This window comes from Haemorhous mexicanus, chromosome Z (genome assembly GCF_027477595.1).
Source record: "Haemorhous mexicanus isolate bHaeMex1 chromosome Z, bHaeMex1.pri, whole genome shotgun sequence".
Classification (NCBI taxonomy): Eukaryota; Metazoa; Chordata; class Aves; order Passeriformes; family Fringillidae; genus Haemorhous; species Haemorhous mexicanus.
Window position 1 is genome coordinate 3,338,842 of NC_082381.1, and position 20,345 is coordinate 3,359,186.

A 20,345-nucleotide genomic window follows, 5' to 3' on the forward strand; every position below is an offset into this window, starting at 1 on the left:
AGATTCTCTCCAGAATTTCAAGAAACATTTAAATATATTTATGTTAAAACAACCACACCATCTACCTGAAAGACATCCTATCTCCTGAACATATTGCCTGGCCAATCCCTAAAGAAGGTCTTACTTGATCATTCCCACAATAACAAAAACAGACAGACAAAAATTTTTCCAAGGCCCGCTGCGGTATCTTTTTTCCCCTCAGTAAAATTATCTTTTTAGAGAAAATAAATTTTCTCTAAAATTCTCATCACGGTGGCCAATTGTTATGGAAATTAACACAGCCTATGAATCAGGTGACTATCTCTATTTTCTCTTTCATTCAGGCCAACAGACTAGGCTAAGGTGTATTAAAATCAACTGTGTCATAGCATCTACAAAAAAAGATGCATGTAGTATTGCCCTATGCATAAGCTACTAATGGAATTTTAAGTCCAAAAGATTTCCAGTTGCTCTGTTTTGCAACAGCTTACCTACAAGACTGCGTTACGTGGAATTAGTCAGATCTTTTATTTTACTTCTTTTCTATCCATATGTGATGCTTTCAGTGAGAATGCATGCAAGCTCCTCCTACCAGCAGCATCAGTATAAGAAAGTGAAGGCAGATCAATCTGTTTTAAAACTTAAGACTTTTGTCTTTTTTCTTTAATGAAAAGAATTCCAATGGCCAGGTAGTGATGGCAGTAGTGACTAAATCATAGTCACTTAAATGTAATCAAATGTAATCAAAGGCTAAACATACTATATAGAACTATCTTTTTCTATGCATTTTTTGTACATCAAGACAAGGTGAAATGCTTCAGAAAGTGAGATCAAGAGCAGCCACCACTGCTTATTTCTTGTGTGATAATTATACAACTTTATGTTCTGAAGCCTGTGGGGATTAAAAAAGGACAAATTAAGCTTAAAGACAGACCTCTGCACAACAAATTTTTTTCTCACAAGTTTGTGAATGATTGTGTGGGGAAATGATCCAATTAAAAGCGCATGAGGAAATAGTTTTACTACTTACAGTTCAATTTCCACTGTGCCTTTCATGCACCCCTGCTTCACAAACAGACCGATCTACAAAATTAATTTACAAGTTGTTATTGCAAAATAAAATGTATTATCTTACAAGAATACACATTTGTATAATGGAGCTACTTAACAATGTATTTTATTGAAAACTCACAATTAAAAGCAAAATGAAGCACTAACTAAAATAAAGGAAGACACTACTATCCTCCATCATCAGCATTAGAACCTCCTCTACAAGTTAAGAACTTCTGATCAACTTCAGCCTCCAAAAGTGAACAAATTATAATCAGCAGATCCACAGACAGGAAGAAGTTCCCATGAATTTGGGTAAAAAGACAAGTGAAAAGACACTGCTGAGTACCTGTACTAGAACTGACAACTCTAATAGTATGAAAATACATCATGAGAAGTAAAGAGAAATACCAACAATACTGTCATGCAGGCAATTCCCATATTCTCATTTGCTTATGACTGAGCAGGTTCAAGAGAGTATATGTAATCATTCAGGCACCCAGATTCATTGCTCCAAACCTACTCAGAGAAATTGCACCCAACAAGAATATCCAAGAAAGCAAAAAAATTGAAAATGTCAAGATATTAACTTCCTACTACAGTGTCAAGGCATATCTTGACAGTAAAAAGTGAAAATAAGAGTACAGCAATCCAAATCTCATTTAAATCAAAGATCAGTGCCTCTATGCTTTCAGCTGAATTTTCAAAACACATTAGTGAGTAGGTTATTTCTAGAGGTACTGTGTATTTTGGAATTTATTTTAGACTTTGTCTATTTCTCCTTTAGTTGGTAACTTCTCATCAAATGTTTAGGCCATTAAGTGGCATTTTTCTACCCCACTGTGGAAACTTAGCCATCTTCAAATAAAATCTCTAGCTGACTCAGACTGCCCTACAATTTAGGTGTTTTAATTTCATAATTTATACAAGACAGCAAGTAGTTAGTTAAAATAACTCCCCTTTGTCTCTGGACCAGGTTACTCTTCAATTCAGATGCCTTACTTTTTATAAAAGTAAAGCAAATCAAAGAAGAGTCTTTCCCCCTATCCTCTGCTAGACAGCGCTCTGAAAGCAATTCAGAGTAACTATGAAAATTACAAAAGCTCATAATTACCTTATCAGCTCGCCCTAAGAAAGAAGGTTTTCCAGCCAGTCCCAGGCAGATGGCACAAACAATGCTTGACTTGCCTGTGCCATTAGCACCTACAACCACGTTCAGGTTGGGCCCTGGATGTACTTCACAGACAGTGTATGTCCTGGAAAGCACAGTAAGTTTTTGAATTTTAAACCACTATATTACCATTAAAAAGAAAAAAAAAAAGAATTTGCTTAGAAACATTTCATTACTTTATTAAAGAAAAGATACAATTACCTCACCTAGACTCAATCGTGAAACACCATTTTGTAAGAAAGTCTCAAGAGTGAAAACTAACATTTCAGTAAAACACCAGGAAAGACATTCCCACCAGCCAGAGTACTCACCAAAACTTTCCTGAAAATCAGTGACTATGAAGAATAAAATCCAGCAACTTTTTAAATAAACTTACTAGGGTCTCATTTTATTTTATGCATCAAAAAGAAGACAGAAAACGGATCATGCAGCAGCTTTCTGCTCATCTCTAGTGTTCGTTTTTTTTTTCTAACTGCATTAGACATCTTTCATCATGTGCATCCAGAATGTCTACTGCAACAGTAACTATGGGAAGAGACCAAACTCACCCATGCAAACTCGTATCAAGCTAACACCCAAAATTTATAAAGAATCATTTGATGAATCACTCTATTCCTGAAATGTGCCAAACACAGAGAGCTGAAACACTACCACAAAAGGGGGAGTACATAGCAGTCGATGGCAATGCAATATTATAAATCATGTACTTGTGGAAGAGAAGGTATATGAACCCTTAAAGAGGACTGAACTACTATCACTGAGGTTTCAATCAACACCTAACAGCTGACTCATGCACTACACTACTGAACATTTCCAAGGCTAGCATGGACCCGTAAGAAAATGGTGCGACAACTTCTGCTGGTCCAAATGCATCCAAAAACCATGGTATTTGCAGTACACAGCAGGTGGAAAAAACATGTGCAAAGACCACAGACACTTCCTCCTAATGGATCTCAAAGCCTATCGTCACTGCCCGACGAGCACCTTCTGCAGTCTCCCCTTCTCCAGTGCTTGGCAGCCACCTGCCTCAGAGGCACAGAGCACGCAGAGGCTGCATGGCCGACAGGAGCCATCGCCTCTGGGCAAGGCTGGCCAGCACCGGGGAACGCGCTGCCAGGGAAGCGACACTGCGCTGACAGCCCCTGGGACTCGTAACCCACAGAGCAGTGTCTCCCAGCTCCCCACGCCAAGTAAGACACCACCTTCCCTGGAATACCGCCTCCCGTACTTCCTCCTCCAGCCCTCGGTACCCGCGCGACCCCGCTCCGCTGCTAAGGCCCCTCTACGGCGGGGCGGAAGGAGCAGGCCGCGGCCTCTCAAGGGGGAAGAAACGCCCCCCGCTCACTTACAGAAAGTTTTTCATTAAGATCCTGACGATGGAGCCCGGTACAAAGGAGGACTTGGACTCAGTACGCTTCACAGCTTTCCCCTTTTCCCGCGCCGCCGCCATGCTTCCCCCCCAGGCCACCCCTCCTTCCCCCTTGGGGCCGAGCCCGCGCCGCGCGCTCGACCCGATTGCCTGAGAGGGCGGGACTGAGCCGCCCTAAAGCTCCTCATTGGTCGGGAGCGCCGGAGCCCATTGGCTGGCGGGGCTGGGCGGGGTGCTCCCGCCCTTGTTGCTGGGGCGGCAGCAGTGGCTGAGTCCTGCGTGGGGCTGGCCGGGGGCGGCACCAGCCCCGCGTTCTGCCGCCCGTGCGGGCCGTTCGCCGCCGCGTTCCCTGCGTGGGGCCGGTCTGGGGCGGCACTGAGCCCCGCGTTCCGCCGCCCGTTCGCCGCCGCGTTCCCTGCGTATGCTCACGACGTTACGAGCAGCTGGGCGCGTTTAGTTTGGAGAAGACTGAGAGGGAATCTCTCATTGATGCATAAAACTCTCTGAAAGGCTGTTGCCAAGAGAAGGTTGCTCGACTCTTTTCAGTGATGTTCTGCGACAGGATGAGGAGCAACGGCCATAAAGTGAAGCTCAAGAGCTTTCCTCAACACGAGAAGAACTTCTTTACATTGAGGGGGGCAGAGCACTGTAACAGGCTTCCCCTGGAGGTTGTGGAGTCTCCCTCTCTGGAGGCATTCCGGCCCCACGTGGACACACATTCCTGTGTCCTGCTGTAGGTGATCCTGCCTTGGCAGGGCGGGTTGGAATAGCTTATCTCCAGAGCTCCCTTCCAACCCTTGCAATTCTGTGATTCTAAGATTCAGGTAAATAACACTCCAAGACTGCCTGTCAGACGAGAAGTTCCCAGGTGTTTCTGTTCAGCTCAAGGGTGAGCCCAGGAGCCAGGAATCAAGGCTGAGGCCTCAGGAGAATTCCCAAATGGCCAGACCGAGGAGTGTGGCTGGGGAATGCACCACAACAGACAGCTCCTCTTTTCTTTGAGGTGGGATGACAGTCAGGTTTTCTCTCTCAAAACATGAGAGATAGAACAGGACTGAGTGTGTCCGTCACTTTGCAAGTGGAGTGTTCTCTCTCTCTAGGCTTTGCCGCTGCTCCTTTGGAGTGGTGGGTCTCCTGAGTGAGGGCAGTCACACTGGCAAGCTCTGCTCACATCCAGGTGGATAAAATGCCAGGTCTTTTAGTGCTTGTTGAGCTGTCTTTGTTAATTTTCATGATTGTAAAGTGAAGTTTATATTAGGTTTATTTTGGTGTGACACCACAGTCAGAATACCATTTCATTTACTTTACAAAGACAGAATAACAGTGACATTTTATAACAGTTGTTATTCTGGATTTCTGTTGGTGAGAAATGAGAAATGAGGGAGAAATTTCTAAATGAGATCTGAATTTGCCCCTCTTTTTGGAAATTAATAAGGATATTGCTAAAATGAAAACTAATGGGACAATATTTATAGAATAAAACCAATATTAAACATAAGGACAGTATTGAACAGGAAGTCAATAAAAGGGCTTTACACTGATCTCAGGACAAGCTGGGTTCCAGTCCAGCACAAAGCTACATTTATGGCAATCAAATACAAGCCCATTACCGCTTGGGGCATTATAGCTGCTTTTCAAGGTTTTTTAATTTCCATTTTACAGATTGTGACATAAATGGGATCAAAGCAATTACTTGTAAGGTTTTCAGTAGCTTTTGAAGCATTTTCAGACATTGAACAGGCCTGGTATGGCAAGTCTCAAAAGAACTGCTCTTTGCCCCACTGTGGTACTGGTACAGCTACTGCAGCAGTGAAGAAAAGGAAAAATACTAAATAAATATGGGTCCAGGACAGAAATTATTGTATGAGGAGTTTCCCATTTGGACAGAGCTGATAGAATATTTTTTTATCTCACCATAAAACTGAAGTTTGCTAGTGGAGAAAGCTTAATGCACCATACCCAGTTTTCAAATGTTTTGTAGCCATTCTTTCAGTAGTCTCTGAATTTCCTATTCTATGAACTGGCACTCATCAGGCACCTTTCAAATTTTCCTTCTGTACTTTAATTCCTGCCACAAAAATGATTGGAAAGGTGATATTCACTACTTAAGGAAGAACTTAGGTGTTTCTTTGGTTTGGTTTTTTTGGTGAGTTTTTTTCCTCCACTTTTCTTTTGCTTCCCTTCCCCTCCCCTCATCAGGGCAATGCCTCACACATCGTGGATAAGTACATAGTTCAGTAATACTGATAAAATCACTGTAGCAGTGAGGTCCCTAGAAATCACTCAGTGGAGAACAGGTCTGAGTCCTTCATTTAGGCTTTTATCAGCCTACATCTGATTCCTTTGATGGAGTGAGGCGGAGTTATATAAATCTTTAGAGACAGAGCCTAACAGTTGTACTTCATGCTTCATTTAATTTACATACAGAGAACCACCAAGTCTGATTATTTGAACCACTTCATCTTCACTTGTTTTCTGCTTAGATAATTTGAGCTGAATATTGATAACAAAACATGCACTTTAGAGAACTGTAAAATTGTGTTGATGCATAGGAAACACTCCATTATTTCTGTTTGCTTTCATTTTTGAATAATACCAAGAATGATGTGTTCATAAGCAGCTGACTAGGGAGACTGTAGGTACCTAGGAGAGGCAGATAAGATATCAATTCCTTTTGGCTCTTCCTCAGTCTCTAGAAAACAAAAAATGGCTTCAATCTGTGTGGTTAAATAAATTTATGAGTATTAAATGTATTACACTGAACAATCTCTTCAATTGTTTCTGCCACCAAAATGAAAATTTACAAAAGATGCAAGGGCCTAGATCATCCCATATTGGAATAAAAATAGGAAGAGGGCAAGGGAGCAGGGGGAAGGGAAGGAAGAAGTTGGCACAGCTGAGGGACAGGATATTGCCTCACACCACAACAATTCCAGGTACTGTTGATCCTTACAGGCTGTTAGGAAAAGCATATTCTTTGTTCTGAAAGGACCAGGATATGGTGGCTGTAAGAATAATTTCTACCACTCACCACATAGCTTCCTGCAGCAGTTCAAATTACTTTTTGTCAGCCTTCTTACATGATGTCATCCACACAATTCATTCTATTCATGTTGAAAATAATGAATTCAGGCTACTTTATTAGGTTCAGTTCTTTCTCCTTACACTGATTAGTACAAATTCTAGAGCAGAGCAATATGATACTCAAACTTACATTTTATTAGGAAGTTATAGTAAATTAAAAAAGAAACCTTACACACAAATACATAAAACCTTAAAAAAAAACAAGAGGTGAATTCAATTTCCTATTAATATAAATGCAAGACATCTGTAGTTGGGCTAAGTGTAAGTGCATTCTCAGTGAGTGTACAAACTTATTTAATTAAAAAAACCCCAAAACCAAGACTCTCATCCCAGAAAACATATGGCTTTAAAGGGTTTCATTTAATATAATTCCACAGGCCAGCATCTTATGCTGAATTATACTGAACACTAGAAGTGAGTTTGTTATTGACAAATATATTTGTTAGAGTAAAATAATACACTATCACAAAAAATTGCCAGCAGAGTATTAAGTTTCCCAGAGAGATTTGTCATTGAGAATAATTGCACTTAACCTGTAGGAATTCTAGTAGCTAACACTATTTTCTTCGTTATTTCAAAACATTTATCATTTTCTTAACAAAAATCCATTCTATCCCCAACACAAAACATTCACTGAATGCAGATTTAAGATAACACATTATTGGACTTCAATTGTGCAACTTCAATTTCCTCTTTTTACTTATATACCAGAAATGTTAAAAAATTAAAAATTAATTATCTGTGCAAAATGGGAAGCCTTTATGTAATAACTGATACCTCATGCAAAAGAGGAAATAATATTAAAAATTATGGTCTAAGAAGCCCTGAGTCAATAATTTCATTGAAAAGGTAAGGAACATGAGTGCTCCGAGTTCTTCCTATGTATTGGTGTGTATTCAAACCAGTCCAGTATTTACTTAAATCATATTTTAAAACAGGCAGTTTGTGCAGTTTCTCACATACAATTCTTCAATGTGCTTAATTCCTTTCAGCAGACTGTATTTAATACTCAATTTCATTTAAGCTGTCAGGATAGCCTGATGAGAACTGAATTTCTTCTACTTCTGGAATACAAAGAATGAAGAAATACTGTAATTATTTTTGGTTTTGTCATACATAAGAATACTTACAGCAGAATTTAATTAGCATGCTGGATTTAAATGGTACTGTCATGTGGTTTTTAAACAGTTTATTAGCACTAGTTTACTAGTTGAGATTCTGAGGATGATCTCACATCCTATTAGAGGGTAAAAGTTCTGCACTAACCCAGCAGCCTGATATTAAATTCAAATGGAGATTCAAGGGAAATATCACCCACCCACAAACAAGCACTGTGAATTTCAGGTATCTCTTACAAAGTACCTTGAAACTTACCCAAACAAGGTCCTGCCTGGAACAGAATATCATCAATAGCAGTGTCACTTCTTATTGACACACCGCGGATTGCCTCAAAAATAATCTGTAAAGTAAGACACAAATTTTCATTAATCCAAATGGTGGAAGGACTGAAAAAAATAACAGCCATGCAACCTATTCAAGGGACACCCTTTACCCCCTCCTCTGCCCCTCCCTTCCCCTCTCCTTAGACAGACCTCTGGCTTTGCATCATCCCTTCTCCTTGGTGCCCCCTTAGAAAGACCATGCTACACGAAGCTGCCATTTCATCACAGCTCAGTGGCTGGGTCAAATCTGGACAAAGCTACAGACAACTGAAGGAAAAGAAATTACACAAATGATCTTGAAAAAGCCCTACCACTACTGACAAAAAATTATAGCATTTAAATATGTTTTAAAAAATTTGAATTCAGAACTATTTTCTCCTTGCAACCTATTAATGTCTTAAAAAAATCCCTCCCTAACTTCATTTGTAAAAAATTACATTATTTCATGTTCTTCAGGTATCCATTCAATGCCATCTACATTCAAACATTTATTATTTTTTTAAAAGCAATAGAAAACTTGGATTCTAGTACATCAGTATTCCAGTTTGATTGCTTCTTGCTTGTTTTTCTTACCTGGTAGTTTGTATCACTTTCATATTCTATGAGTCCCCTTAGCCATGAGATGCTTTGTTCCCCTGTCCTCCTCCAAAGAGGTATCTCTTCATCATCCCCTTCCTTTTTTAGATAAACACTTAATAATCCAGTCCCCGCTCCATACATATGATAGAAAAATGTTAGGCACTGTTTTCCAGATGTTCCTCTTAGTGATCTTGAAACTAGGTATGCTCTCTGTCCATAGACCATGTTAGATGCCTCTATATACATGTAGTATCCTTAAAAAGATATAAGTCAATATTAGCAAAGTAGGATACATTATGTTGGAATGTTCATTATGCTCAATATACTCATTATATTAAAAAACCCCTGATGATTGAAACTATTTTGATAATGATTCATAGACTTTCTGCATTTGTGAACTGTAATATTTGAGATACTGTAATAATTGTGTGCTGTAATAATGATGGATTTGAATTCATAAAGCCAAGAGATGATCTAGTTTTTCTAACAAGTTTATAGTATGATTCAGTCTTTAGAGAAAAAGGCAAGTTATTTTATTATGCTGTAATATGAGCTTTAGGTTTTGATTTTTAACTGAAGGAACTTCTATGCATAGCGAACAACAAAGTCTTTGAAATGGATTGCACTAGGTTTGGTACAAACCAGCTTGGGAATTCTCCAATACCCTGTATGAATTATGAATCTACAGCTGTAGGTAATCTTCCTTTTCACATTCTCTCTTGACTGCTGCTCACCACCAAACTACAACCTAGCTTAGAGGGGATGTCTTCACTAGGGGTTTGCGCAGAAAATAGGACTCTTGAGTATCACAAGAGACTCTCAAGCATCCACTGACTGCTGTTGCTTCTCTCAGCATTCTGCCTGTCTAACTGATCCTTGGGAATTCCCACTCCCTCTGAAGGCAATCTCACCCCCAGGCCTTGTGGTGACAGACAGGCAGGTAAAGAGACAGACCACAAAAAGAGAACATTGGGACTGTATGAAAAGCTCCTGCATTATCTGAGTTCACTGTCTTCTGGCAGAGCATACATCTCAAAACAGAACAGTTGCTTTATGTAGCAGATGGGATGTGGGGATGCTTCTCAGTCTTCTCACACACTTCTTTTTGCTCCAGCTGGTGATGTCTAAATAATGGAATGAGGGGCATGAATTTGCCTTCCACCAATTTATGGCCTGAACCCTCAAAACTTGGTTATATCTGTTGAAACACGTAGCCACAAAAAAGAATACAAAGGAAGAATATACTACACCTGCTGTTAAACCAGGAATTGCACTCTGATAGAGATTGATTCATTGGAATTCCGAGACAGCTGCAAGTACATCTGAGGGTATACTTTAGGCTATGGTTGGTGGTGATGCAGTTTTCTGTGCATTCATGCTAATGGGGGTCCTAAATACTTGAACTGGCACTACTGAGCTTGTGGAGCACATTTTCAAGATAAAGGGCTTGTGGGATCTCTTTTATTCTTCATGTTTTCTTTTAAGTTTGAACCCAAAGTGGTTCATACAGAAGAATCCCAACCCCTTGCACAGCATGCTGTTCAGAAATGAGCGAAGGAATAATCATTGACAGACCAGGCTTAAAAGGCTCTCAGTTTTAAGGTCAAGTATCAGCCTCACTTCTCAGACTACTTAATGATCCACATTAACTAAAAATAGGTCTAAAGTCAGTTTCAGGGAATATTTACATAAACTGGGAGTTTGGAAGGAGCTTTTTCTGTGGGATCTGGACAGTCATCCTCTTCCTTTATCTCTTAAGGAAAAGGCATGACAACCATATTACCCATGTCTTAGAGATAACTCAGATAAAATGTCATGTTCTCAAAATCACTCATGAGTTCCCTGCGTAATGTGCTTATTTCATTTGATTAGTAACTTTTCTGAATAGAAGAGTAAAAGCTTTCTCTATCTTCTGGGTTATAATTGAAAATATTTAATAAATATTTTTTATTAACTGTCAATCTGTGATCTGAAAGTTCAACATGGAATTTAACTCACCTACCCCAGTAGTGTGGTCTCCTTTCGGTCCAGTGTAAGAAGTGGGAGTTGGGCCCCTCTTCCTGTGCCAGCTCCCGCGACCTCTCTTCTTCTGGGTAAACACACACTCATCTTTTTCAAAAGTACATTCTCCAGGAGTGGGCAGCAACAAATCTGTAAGGAGACAATATAGTTTAAAACCTCAAATAATTAGACTGATATATGGAGAGATTACACAAGTAATGTATTGCATTTCCTCACCTGCTGACATCAATTACAGCTACCTGGCAATGCTTGCAATAGTCATAAGCTTATACAAGCTACCTTCAAACTGTCATATAAAATTTAATTTAATTCTCTTCACATCTTTGGGAAAATCTGTGCCCTAGTCTAGCTCAGTGACTAGGATTCATTAGTCCTAGGATTCTTTAAAACAGTTTATTAGTCTTCACAATAGTGTTTTGGACTAGATGATCTTATGAGGTCTTTTGGTTTTAATGGTTTGATTCAATGGTCTTAGAGGTCTTTTCTAACCTTAGCAATTTTATGATTCCATAACTGTTATAGGCTTTGTTATAGAATTACCAATGTAATTTTCTTTTGGCACCCCAAGCAGGTTAGTAAGTCCCAGCATGTATAACATACATAATAAATGAGCCTTGTCAAAGACTGGAGTTTCTGTGAACTGAAATCAATGCCACATTTAGCTCTCCTCTGTTCCTTTGGCACCAGACTCTACTGCAGCCTACAACAGACCACAGAGCTGCAATTACTAGAGTATTTTCATTATTTCAATCCTGTTAGATCATAAAAAAGGTGATAAAATTCAGGGGCATGTCAGGAAGCTTCTGTCAGGTAATCTTAATTTGTCATTCAGAAGTAGACATTTTGAGCTGCCTCTACCTTTTGAAGAGGAGGAAGCCTTGATACCTCTGGGGCATTTTTCAAGCATTTATTTTGCTGCCATCAGAGACAAGCCATAGCATGACTATACACCCAGACACCAGTTCTGCACCTTTGGTTCCTTTTCCAGTTACTTAAAAATTACAGCAAAACAACCACTGAAAACAGTTTAGAAAAATGGCATCTTGTTTCATACATGTGAGTTCTCTCTGTTTTGTTAGCCTGAATGCATAAAATCCAATCAAAAGAGGTAATTAAAAAGCTATTAGGGCCATTGCAAAGACATGGCTTTATTCCAAAGAACAGGATTGTAGATTGTGCCTGCCTCATGAGAATGTTTTTTTTTTTTTTTTAATCAGGATACAATTGTTGTCTTGTCAAACCTCACAAAGCCACAAAAGAGGGAGTTTGGTGCGTTCAGAGTGGTTGGCCTGTGCATGTCAGAGGGTAATATTTTACTGAAAACCATTCAGTTCCTCCCACTACAGTGGGAGTCTTGGACTGCTTTTCTCTGTCTTCCTCAAAGAACTGCAGTTCAGGTGAGGCTGTGTCTTGGCCTTGCACAACTGTACTTCTTGCATAAAAAAAAAAAATTATGCTGTGTTTTGAAAAATACTGCTTTGGGGTCCATTCCTGGCTTCTTAAAGACCATTTGAAAACTACTTTTCACTCAGTTGAACTATGGGTTTATTTTAATGCCCCCAAAGGACCTTTCACCTATATACAACTTCTCTGGAGTAACTGAAATTTATTAGGAGTTAGCTGGTACCCCTGTGAGCAAAACCAGGGGTACTTCCTTGCTGGAAGTACCCCTGGAAACTTCCTTGCTGGAAGTTCGCTACTTTGTAAAAACAGGATTTATGCAATACTTATTGGAAAAAAAGAAAAGACAAGAAACCACAATAGGATGAAGTCAGCTGTAGGATAGGCTTGGAAAATGAAGGTGTATGAGGAACTCTACTCAAAAGGATAGCAGCTGTTGGATGACAAATACACATGGTCTTACCAGCAGCCTGGCAGCTTCCCAGGCTCAAGGATACATCATCCAGTGCCACAAGCCCACAGTCCCAGAAGCTTTTACACCAGCTAACAAAGACAACCTGCGATAGAGGAAGGAAGTTTCAGGTACAAAACGTGGCACTGTTAAGAGTCTGAAATATTAACTGTTTTTTCCAAATGCACAGATAATTTTGAAATTTACAGAACAGGATTAATGGATCCACTTTGCCTTGGCACATTCTGCCAATGACTTAAATTTCGATTCCAGTCAGGACTAAACGTATGTTTTCAATCTAAAGAAAATATTTTCTCACTTTTGTAGGCAAATTATGTATATCTCTATGTAATTCCCATTTTACTAGAGTATTTTTTATTTCTGAGAAAACATGACTCACTGAGGTTGTGTTTTTTTTCTTGCCCAACATCCAGCATGAACAGCTGAAATATCTTCAGCTATCTTATCCTCATAACTTAGAGGTTTTATCCATGGAAAAATAAATTTGAAAGAGTAATGTGGAGTGATGGACAAGAACAGCTGTGGCAAAATGCAAAGAATAACAGAGATGAACTGAACTACTACACACAATGGGATTATTCATAAATGACTCAGTGCCATGAAATCGTAGAGCAGGAGACTTGAAATGTTATGCATAATTCACAGTGTTCATTTGAGTTTGTGAAGATTAATAAAAACATCCAAGATCATTGATTTGAGTAAACATTAATTCTGCCATGGAAAATACAAGTCACTCATGAGATAGTAAAATAAAATATAAAGGAACTTTAAGACTCTCAGTTGCCCTTCTTCCAAAGCTGACACAGATCTCTTTGAATTACAGAAGACACATTAGGATTTATTTTGTGAAAACACTGCTGGTGGTTTTCTTGGCCTAACTATTCCAAACCATCTGTCTGACCACTGGGGTTATGACCATAATTTAGGAGGACCTTTTCAAAACAATTCCTTTGTGTTGAGTTCTATTCTAGTGATTGCAGATGGATTACTGTCACTTCTAACTGTTTAATCTTCTGGACAACACCTCAGTTGCATATTTGAGGTTAAATGCTGACTGACAAGTTTCATGTGGATACAAAAAGGCATTCAAAAGTTGTTAGAGCATTATTTAGCATGTTCTCTTCTAGCAGGCTTGGCAACACCTTCACTATGGTACTTACATGGTATTTTGCCAGTTTGTTTTGCTATGTAGTATTTATTGACTAATTTGCTTATAATAACAGTAACTACACCAAAAACTTGGAAGCACGTATGCATTCTGCTGCCCAGGGTGGAGCAATTTTTGCGACTCTTTAATTCACTGCTACCAATCCTGATTATTATTGACTATCTGTCTTGTAAACTGCCACGGGTATGGAGTTAAGGAGTGCCCTGCACAGAATGCAAAACTGCTCAACATAGGGTGGCCTAAACCTCACACTTTGTTTTGTTCTTTTCTTCCCACTGTAGAACTGTATCTTAGCCTCAAGGTTTAACAGGAAAAAATTTTTTCATACTTTTTCATACTTTGTTTCATACTTTTTTCATACTTTATAAGTTCATTGTCAGGACACGGGGGCAGTCCTTTAAAACAGTAGTATCTCTTGGAAAAAAGCATAAAATAAGTGTAAGATAAGATACTGACATTGGGTAAATATCATTCGCCAGAATTTTAATAAATTCATTCTGGTGAACATTTGTAATGAACTAAAGACATATTACAGCCCTAAATTCATGATTCTTCAGAAAACCACACATGTAAGGGTGAAGTCAGTCCCCATTTGTGAAACAACATTTCCACACTGTGGAGTCATGTTTTAAGCAATGCTTTAGTATTAACCTCATTGAGAGCAGGATTAAGTTCTTTATTCTTAGATTGCAGTAATTTGTTCCATACAAGGTATGGAACAAATTACCATACTGGTAATTTGTTCTACCCACTGGACCTTGGAGAAAGCCCTACATTTAAAAAGCATCACAACAATAACTGTGGTCTCTCAAAGGCCATTGAACCAGTAATCTTAGTACAACCAAAGGATTAATCTGATTCAGTGACACTTGTAAACTTGTTCAGCTTTGCCATTTGTAGCTTAAGCTTCACTTGATTCTTGTGGTGTTGAGGGACACACTGCCACGGGCACACTCCGTAATTTCAGGGATGAAATTACAAAGTCTTCTACTTGGAAGTGTGGAGTTTTCAGTATTGGCTATAGCAAATCTACTGAAATTGTTACAATCCCCTCAATTTATTTTATTGTTACGTTCTTGATTTAGTTTTAGGCAATGGACTAGAACTCACAGGTCAAATTTATTCACTCTTCTTCTGTTTTCAATATCCTTTTCTGTCATAAAGCAAAATGTTTGAGTATTTGAACTTTACCTACCAAAATTGTATCAACTTGGATTTACTCAACTACTCATTTTCACAGAGTCATCTCTGAATCCTTCCTACAGTCTCAATGGAACTAATCTCAAGTTGCTTTGCATTTGTTCTTGTTTTGAATTAAAATATTTGCTAGGTCAATTTTTCCAAAATAAAATCTTATGACTTTATCTCATGCCTTGGAGAAGACAATATAAGATTCTTTGTGCTGAGCTTTTCTTGTCATAAAGCATGACAGATGAACAACATACTGATTGCAAGCTAGGTAAGAGAGATTCCTGGACTCACATGCTATTTTGCATGCTAAATTAAAAACATTATCCAGTGAAAGCAGTTGTTGCCTGTGTTACTGAAAAATAAAACATATTTCTCATGTCTCTTTTTGTTCCAATAACAGGACACAGCTAGAGCATTAGTTTCCTTCCAAGCCACTGCCCCAGCTTAGAAGCTGGATTGTTTATCTTGCAGTGCCTAATCAATGGTCCTGGCCTTCAATCTCAAAGTATCAATAATCCTTTCTTAGCACTTATCCTGGATGATATGAGGTATGAGCAATGCCAGATGAAAACAGCTGGTTGAGCGAGCTTCTGCCAAGACATCATATTGGGTTGTGCTGCAGATACTGGGTGAGGTAGAAGGGACTTCTCATCCCTAGCACTCAGCTACAAGGAGTTAAAACTCACACACATATAAAGTTAATCTGCTTTTAGAGGAGAAAAAATAGGAGGACATGCAGTAAGGTACCTTCAGGGTAAGGAGGGATAATGGGGAAACTTGCTATAGGAGGTTTAGTGGGAGCTGGACGGAGAACAGGAGAAAGGGAGATCCCTATGTGTTCCCTTGGATTCCTATATGTTCTGTGTGTTTTCTTTCCTCCTTGTTTATCCCAGAACATATACATCTTGCTCAATTAGAGCCAGATCAGCCAAACAGAAGAAAAGCATGAAAACAGCCCAATCTGGTGACTTGAAAGCAAGCTATGCCTCTGCAGCAAGCTATGCCTCTGCATCTTTTCCATCCTAATGAATATTCCTAGTTTAAATGATACACTGTAAATCTATGTAGACACAAAACTCAGTCTGTCACTTAGACACATTTAAAGTTCAATTTCCTAAAGAAGAAGAACAGTTATAGGGGAGTCTGAGGTGGGGTTTTTTTCTGAGAAGCTACTATTTTAACTTCCTCACAGTGAAACAAGTATTACAAAATTAAAAAAATAATTTGAACACTAGAAACAAAAGTGTGACCTGACAGGAAGAAGCAGTCAAGATTTTTCACATAAGACAGGGAGCCTGACTTTTCAGTCAGTAATGCAAAAAAAGAGTTTACATATAAGCATGTATGCCAGGGACTGACCACACAGGGGATGGGAAAACCATTTTGACTGTCTCAGGGCTTTTCAATACAGATGTTTTAAGTGTAGACCAAATTACTCATAGCTAGCTTAAATAAAACTAGATTTTAAGTGGCTTGTATTTCTTTGGCCAGTCAGAAATTCATTTATCAAGAATTCAAGTAAGCTGTTACGCCAAAATAAGAACATCTGCAAACTTCTGTCATTTAAAACAGATTGATTTAAAATGGCACTCGCCAGGCAAGTTCAGTTTCTTCCCATGTAAACGGGCTTCTGTGGGAAAAATAATGTAATATGAAAGCTTTTACATAAATAATTGGATAACATTGGTGGTAAGCTTGTGACAGTTGAACAAGTATTTTTGAAAACCTTTCCTGTCCAAGAAACAAAGAATGAAAGAGAAACATAAAGCTAACAAAATAACCTAGTGCCACAGGCTGTTTGTCCTACATCTCCTCTTGCTGGATTACCCAGCCCAGTAGAGAACACTGCCTGCACACAAATACATACAGGACACTGACATTCTCATCTGTCCCCGACCACCCTCACAGATTTCCACAAATCTACTGTAAGGGCTCTATCTTCATTCCCATCAAACAGTTCCCGTCTATTAAGGATCAGAGATACCAAAAGGAGATGTGTAATATTTCATGCAACATATCACCTTGCTTAGCAACTGTGCAGATGCAAGCCATTTAGGCACTGCTTCCTAACCTGAGTAACTCTTTCAGTTTCCAGTAAGCTGTTTCCATAACCATGCATCAAGCACCGTAGGAACTGAGGTTCCCACTTAGCAGCACTATACTGCTCTTTCCAAACTAACTCAACCATTTTTATTTTAGGCATTTCTGGTGACTGTTCTTCAAGAAATTTTTATTCTAAAAGGTAAGGGAAGGAATGACAGGACTGTTCTACAAAACTGCAGCTAATTCCAGCCTCTTTAGGGTGCATACGTTATTGTGGGAAGACTGATAAAGGTTTTGTTGCAACAGTACCAAAAAACTCTTTTATTTGACACAAGTGTGAGTTTTTCAAAGGAGGAGCAGGAGGAGGAGGAGGAGGAGGAGGAGGAGGAGGAGGATGAGGACGAGGAAGAGGTGAGGAGGAGGATGAGGATGTCTGCCCTCCTTCAGCTGGCACCTGACTGGAGAACTGTGTTTTTCACACTAGTGACTTGATCACAGAGATCTAGGGTTTCATTGTTTATCCATTAGATTAGTTTAGTCATTTACCTATGACTTTGGTGGACAAGCAGGAAACACTGATTTCTTGCCAGCAAAGAGAAATAAATGCTAGAATAATTTAACATTGAGCATCACCATGGTGATGATGTGAGAAGAATGGTCCAAAGACAGTCAGATCAAGTACTAGGAAGGTAGCAGGGTGATGATAGATATTTAGGAAAAACAGTACAAGAAACAAACCAGCACTAAAGCTTTTATATTTTGTCCAACCCAAAAAAGGCTGAAGAACTTGCTGGAGGTCACAACTGGACCACTGTGGTTACAGTCACTTTGAGGTCTATTTTCCATAATTTTTTAAAATCTTTTTTAAAATATATGTCTACTATTGGCCTCCACAGCATCTTGCAGCAAAGTTTCTCAGTACTGTTCTGAGAAAGTCCTCTCTTTTCTTTGTTTTAAAACATGTAAATACTCAAGTGCAACACAGAGTCATTTGATTTTGCTTTCTCACAATTGCAACTAAAATTACTTATGGAGGATAAGAGAAAGCAAACAGACAAACTCAAGTAAAGAGAGTGAGGAAAAAGCCATCAAAGAGGAATAAAAGAATACTTAAGCAAGGAAAAAAGAAAAATGCAGCCACAGCTAGATAGGATAGTAGAATAGACTGTTATGCCAATTACCTTTCTGAGGATTTGATTTTGAGCTCTTTGGGAGGTTCAAGCACTATTTTACCAGGTAATATTGCAAAAGCTTGCATGATGGATAAAAAACATAAGATGTTTGCTTTCAAATACCTGAGCTTCAGAATGGTAACCCAAATCTAGCAAAAATGAGCAGAATTGATAAAAGCAGACCCAACTGAACTCAAACCTTCATTTTAATTTAGGTATTTGGACTTCGTTGTGAAGTTGCGTAAGAGAAATATTTTTCCATGCTGGTGTTTACTCACACACACACAAACACACAAAAAATTAAAATGTACATTCTTGCTTCACAGTTCATGTGAGCTTCTCAAGGTTGCAAATGATATGTGAAATTTTCTTCCAGTTAGCTCCTCCATTTTCCTGACATGAATTGGCATGAAAGATCAATTTCAATCAACTGAAAATAATCTATATAATTCAGATTTAGGTTTTCATGCTGCCCTTCCAGAGGCTTATACAATAAACCATGAAGGATTTAAGTGGATTTGATGTCAAAAAACATTAGAATGTTTTTTTTTATTATTTCTTTCTTCTCACACTGATTCCCTGGGCACAATATAAATCAATATACAATGCATGTATATATGATCATAGGTACTTACACCAACTAGGAGAGACAGTGCTGCAAGTACCAATTAGGAAATCAGGATTTTAAATTCCCTGCCTTCTCACTAGCATTATCAGCATGTGTTTTTATAGTATGTGCACACAAACACACCAAAATATAAATATAAATATAAATATAAATATAAATATAAATATAAATATAAATATAAATATAAATATAAATATATGCACACAAACACACATATATGTATGTAGGTATAGACATTTATGACTTGCTTAGCTGAATCATACCTGCCTAGCCTTTGAAACATTTTATTTTCAAAATGTCATATTAAAGCCAGCTGGCCAGCTTCATATTTCCTGCTCACAGAACTCAAGCCATCAACTTGTGCCAGACTGCAGTTAGCTAATTCAAAAAGAACTTGCAAAAACCATTACAGAAACCAAGAAGTGAAAATCTGCATCTTTTTATTGTCCTGATGCAGACAAATATGCTGTCAAAACTAAAATGTATTAGATGAATTTTATATACTTTTCAAAGTTTTGGGAGTAGTATTCATAGTAGAAAAAAGATGAAGGCTGTGAGTAATTGGTTATTTTGTAACAACTGTTTTCTGTCTAAAAAAATAATTTTCAACTTCGGAACACATTGCCATTGACTTGACGGGCTGTTAAGGAAGTGCCAGGAGACTGTTTACTGTTTCCACGTGGGCTGACCCAATCCAAAAGTGGCTCCTGGTAACCAAGAAGATGCTCAGCCAAACTACTGTGCATGCCTACAACTTATTAGCATCCAAGTCTTCCTATGATACATCTCATAAAAAAATAAATAGGCACATCAGTCACTAGGTGTGTATTAGAGGAAAGGTGGCAGCCCTATCTTATTTTGAGACCACCTCTCTCAGCTGAAAGACTGGTTTTCACTTTTCTAAACATTGCCAAGACACAATGATCTCAGCTCAGATTTTCCATGCTAGGTCCTTCCTACAACCTTGTTTTGGAAGATTTAATCCAAAACAGTTCCATCATTTCCCAGAACAAGGCTAGGAAAAAGGGCTTATTTTGCCCCTATTAAACAAAAAAAATTCTGTGAAAAGCTTGAGCACTCCAAGGCTTTGGAGTAGAAGCAAAAAAGTGTCAAGAGTCTGATTTTTATGCCAGTGCTATCTTTTCCGTCAAGTCATTAGTTTTTGACAAATTAAAATTTGTAAGAAATGGGACAAGCAGGGCAAACAGAATGGAACATAAATAATACTACATGGAAAAAAAAAATTGACTGTCCAGAGCTGAGAGTAAGATGAGGACTGGGGTGGGGGGCAGAGGGGTAGTTCATTGCCTATGGGACAGGTTAGATAAAATAAAGATGCCTCAGTGAGGATGCAAGAGACACAAGGACAGGTTGCAGGAGACAGGACAAGAGAGGTCAAGCTTCTGTCATGTCTCTCAGCACTGTCTCCTTCCAGAGCCAGAAGTGTAATCCCTTACTTGCTGGTTCCTACCACTCCTTTCTACCTGCCAAAACATGCTCTGGTGCACCTCCACAGCTGCCCTACACTAAAATGAGTGGTTTTTGCCAGCTATTTCCCTACTAGGCAGACACAT

General features: G+C 38.8%; 2 protein-coding genes across 5 annotated transcripts in view; both read right to left on the reverse strand.

The window, feature by feature from the left end:
- SMC5 (structural maintenance of chromosomes 5) overlaps window positions 1-3,706 on the reverse strand; it is a 41,425-nt gene extending 37,719 nt beyond the window's left edge. For both annotated transcript variants that reach the window (XM_059836639.1, XM_059836638.1), the window contains exons 1-3: window positions 3,550-3,706; window positions 2,144-2,285; window positions 1,010-1,062 (exon numbers count right to left, since the gene is read on the reverse strand). In XM_059836639.1, coding sequence (XP_059692622.1) covers window positions 1,010-1,062; window positions 2,144-2,285; window positions 3,550-3,650 — 296 coding nt within the window. In that variant the 5' untranslated portion in view covers window positions 3,651-3,706. The remainder of the gene's footprint in view (window positions 1-1,009; window positions 1,063-2,143; window positions 2,286-3,549) is intronic.
- A 2,965-nt stretch (window positions 3,707-6,671) lies between these two features.
- MAMDC2 (MAM domain containing 2) overlaps window positions 6,672-20,345 on the reverse strand; it is a 54,659-nt gene continuing 40,985 nt past the window's right edge. Inside the window, exons 10-14 of one of the 3 annotated variants that reach the window (XM_059874120.1) lie at window positions 12,561-12,654; window positions 10,673-10,825; window positions 8,669-8,928; window positions 8,028-8,112; window positions 6,672-7,717 (exon numbers count right to left, since the gene is read on the reverse strand). In XM_059874120.1, coding sequence (XP_059730103.1) covers window positions 7,656-7,717; window positions 8,028-8,112; window positions 8,669-8,928; window positions 10,673-10,825; window positions 12,561-12,654 — 654 coding nt within the window. In that variant the 3' untranslated portion in view covers window positions 6,672-7,655. Of the gene's footprint in view, window positions 7,718-8,027; window positions 8,113-8,668; window positions 8,929-10,672; window positions 10,826-12,560; window positions 12,655-20,345 lie in introns of those variants that run through there. The other 2 variants (XM_059874119.1, XM_059874121.1) reach the window with 2 other exon arrangements.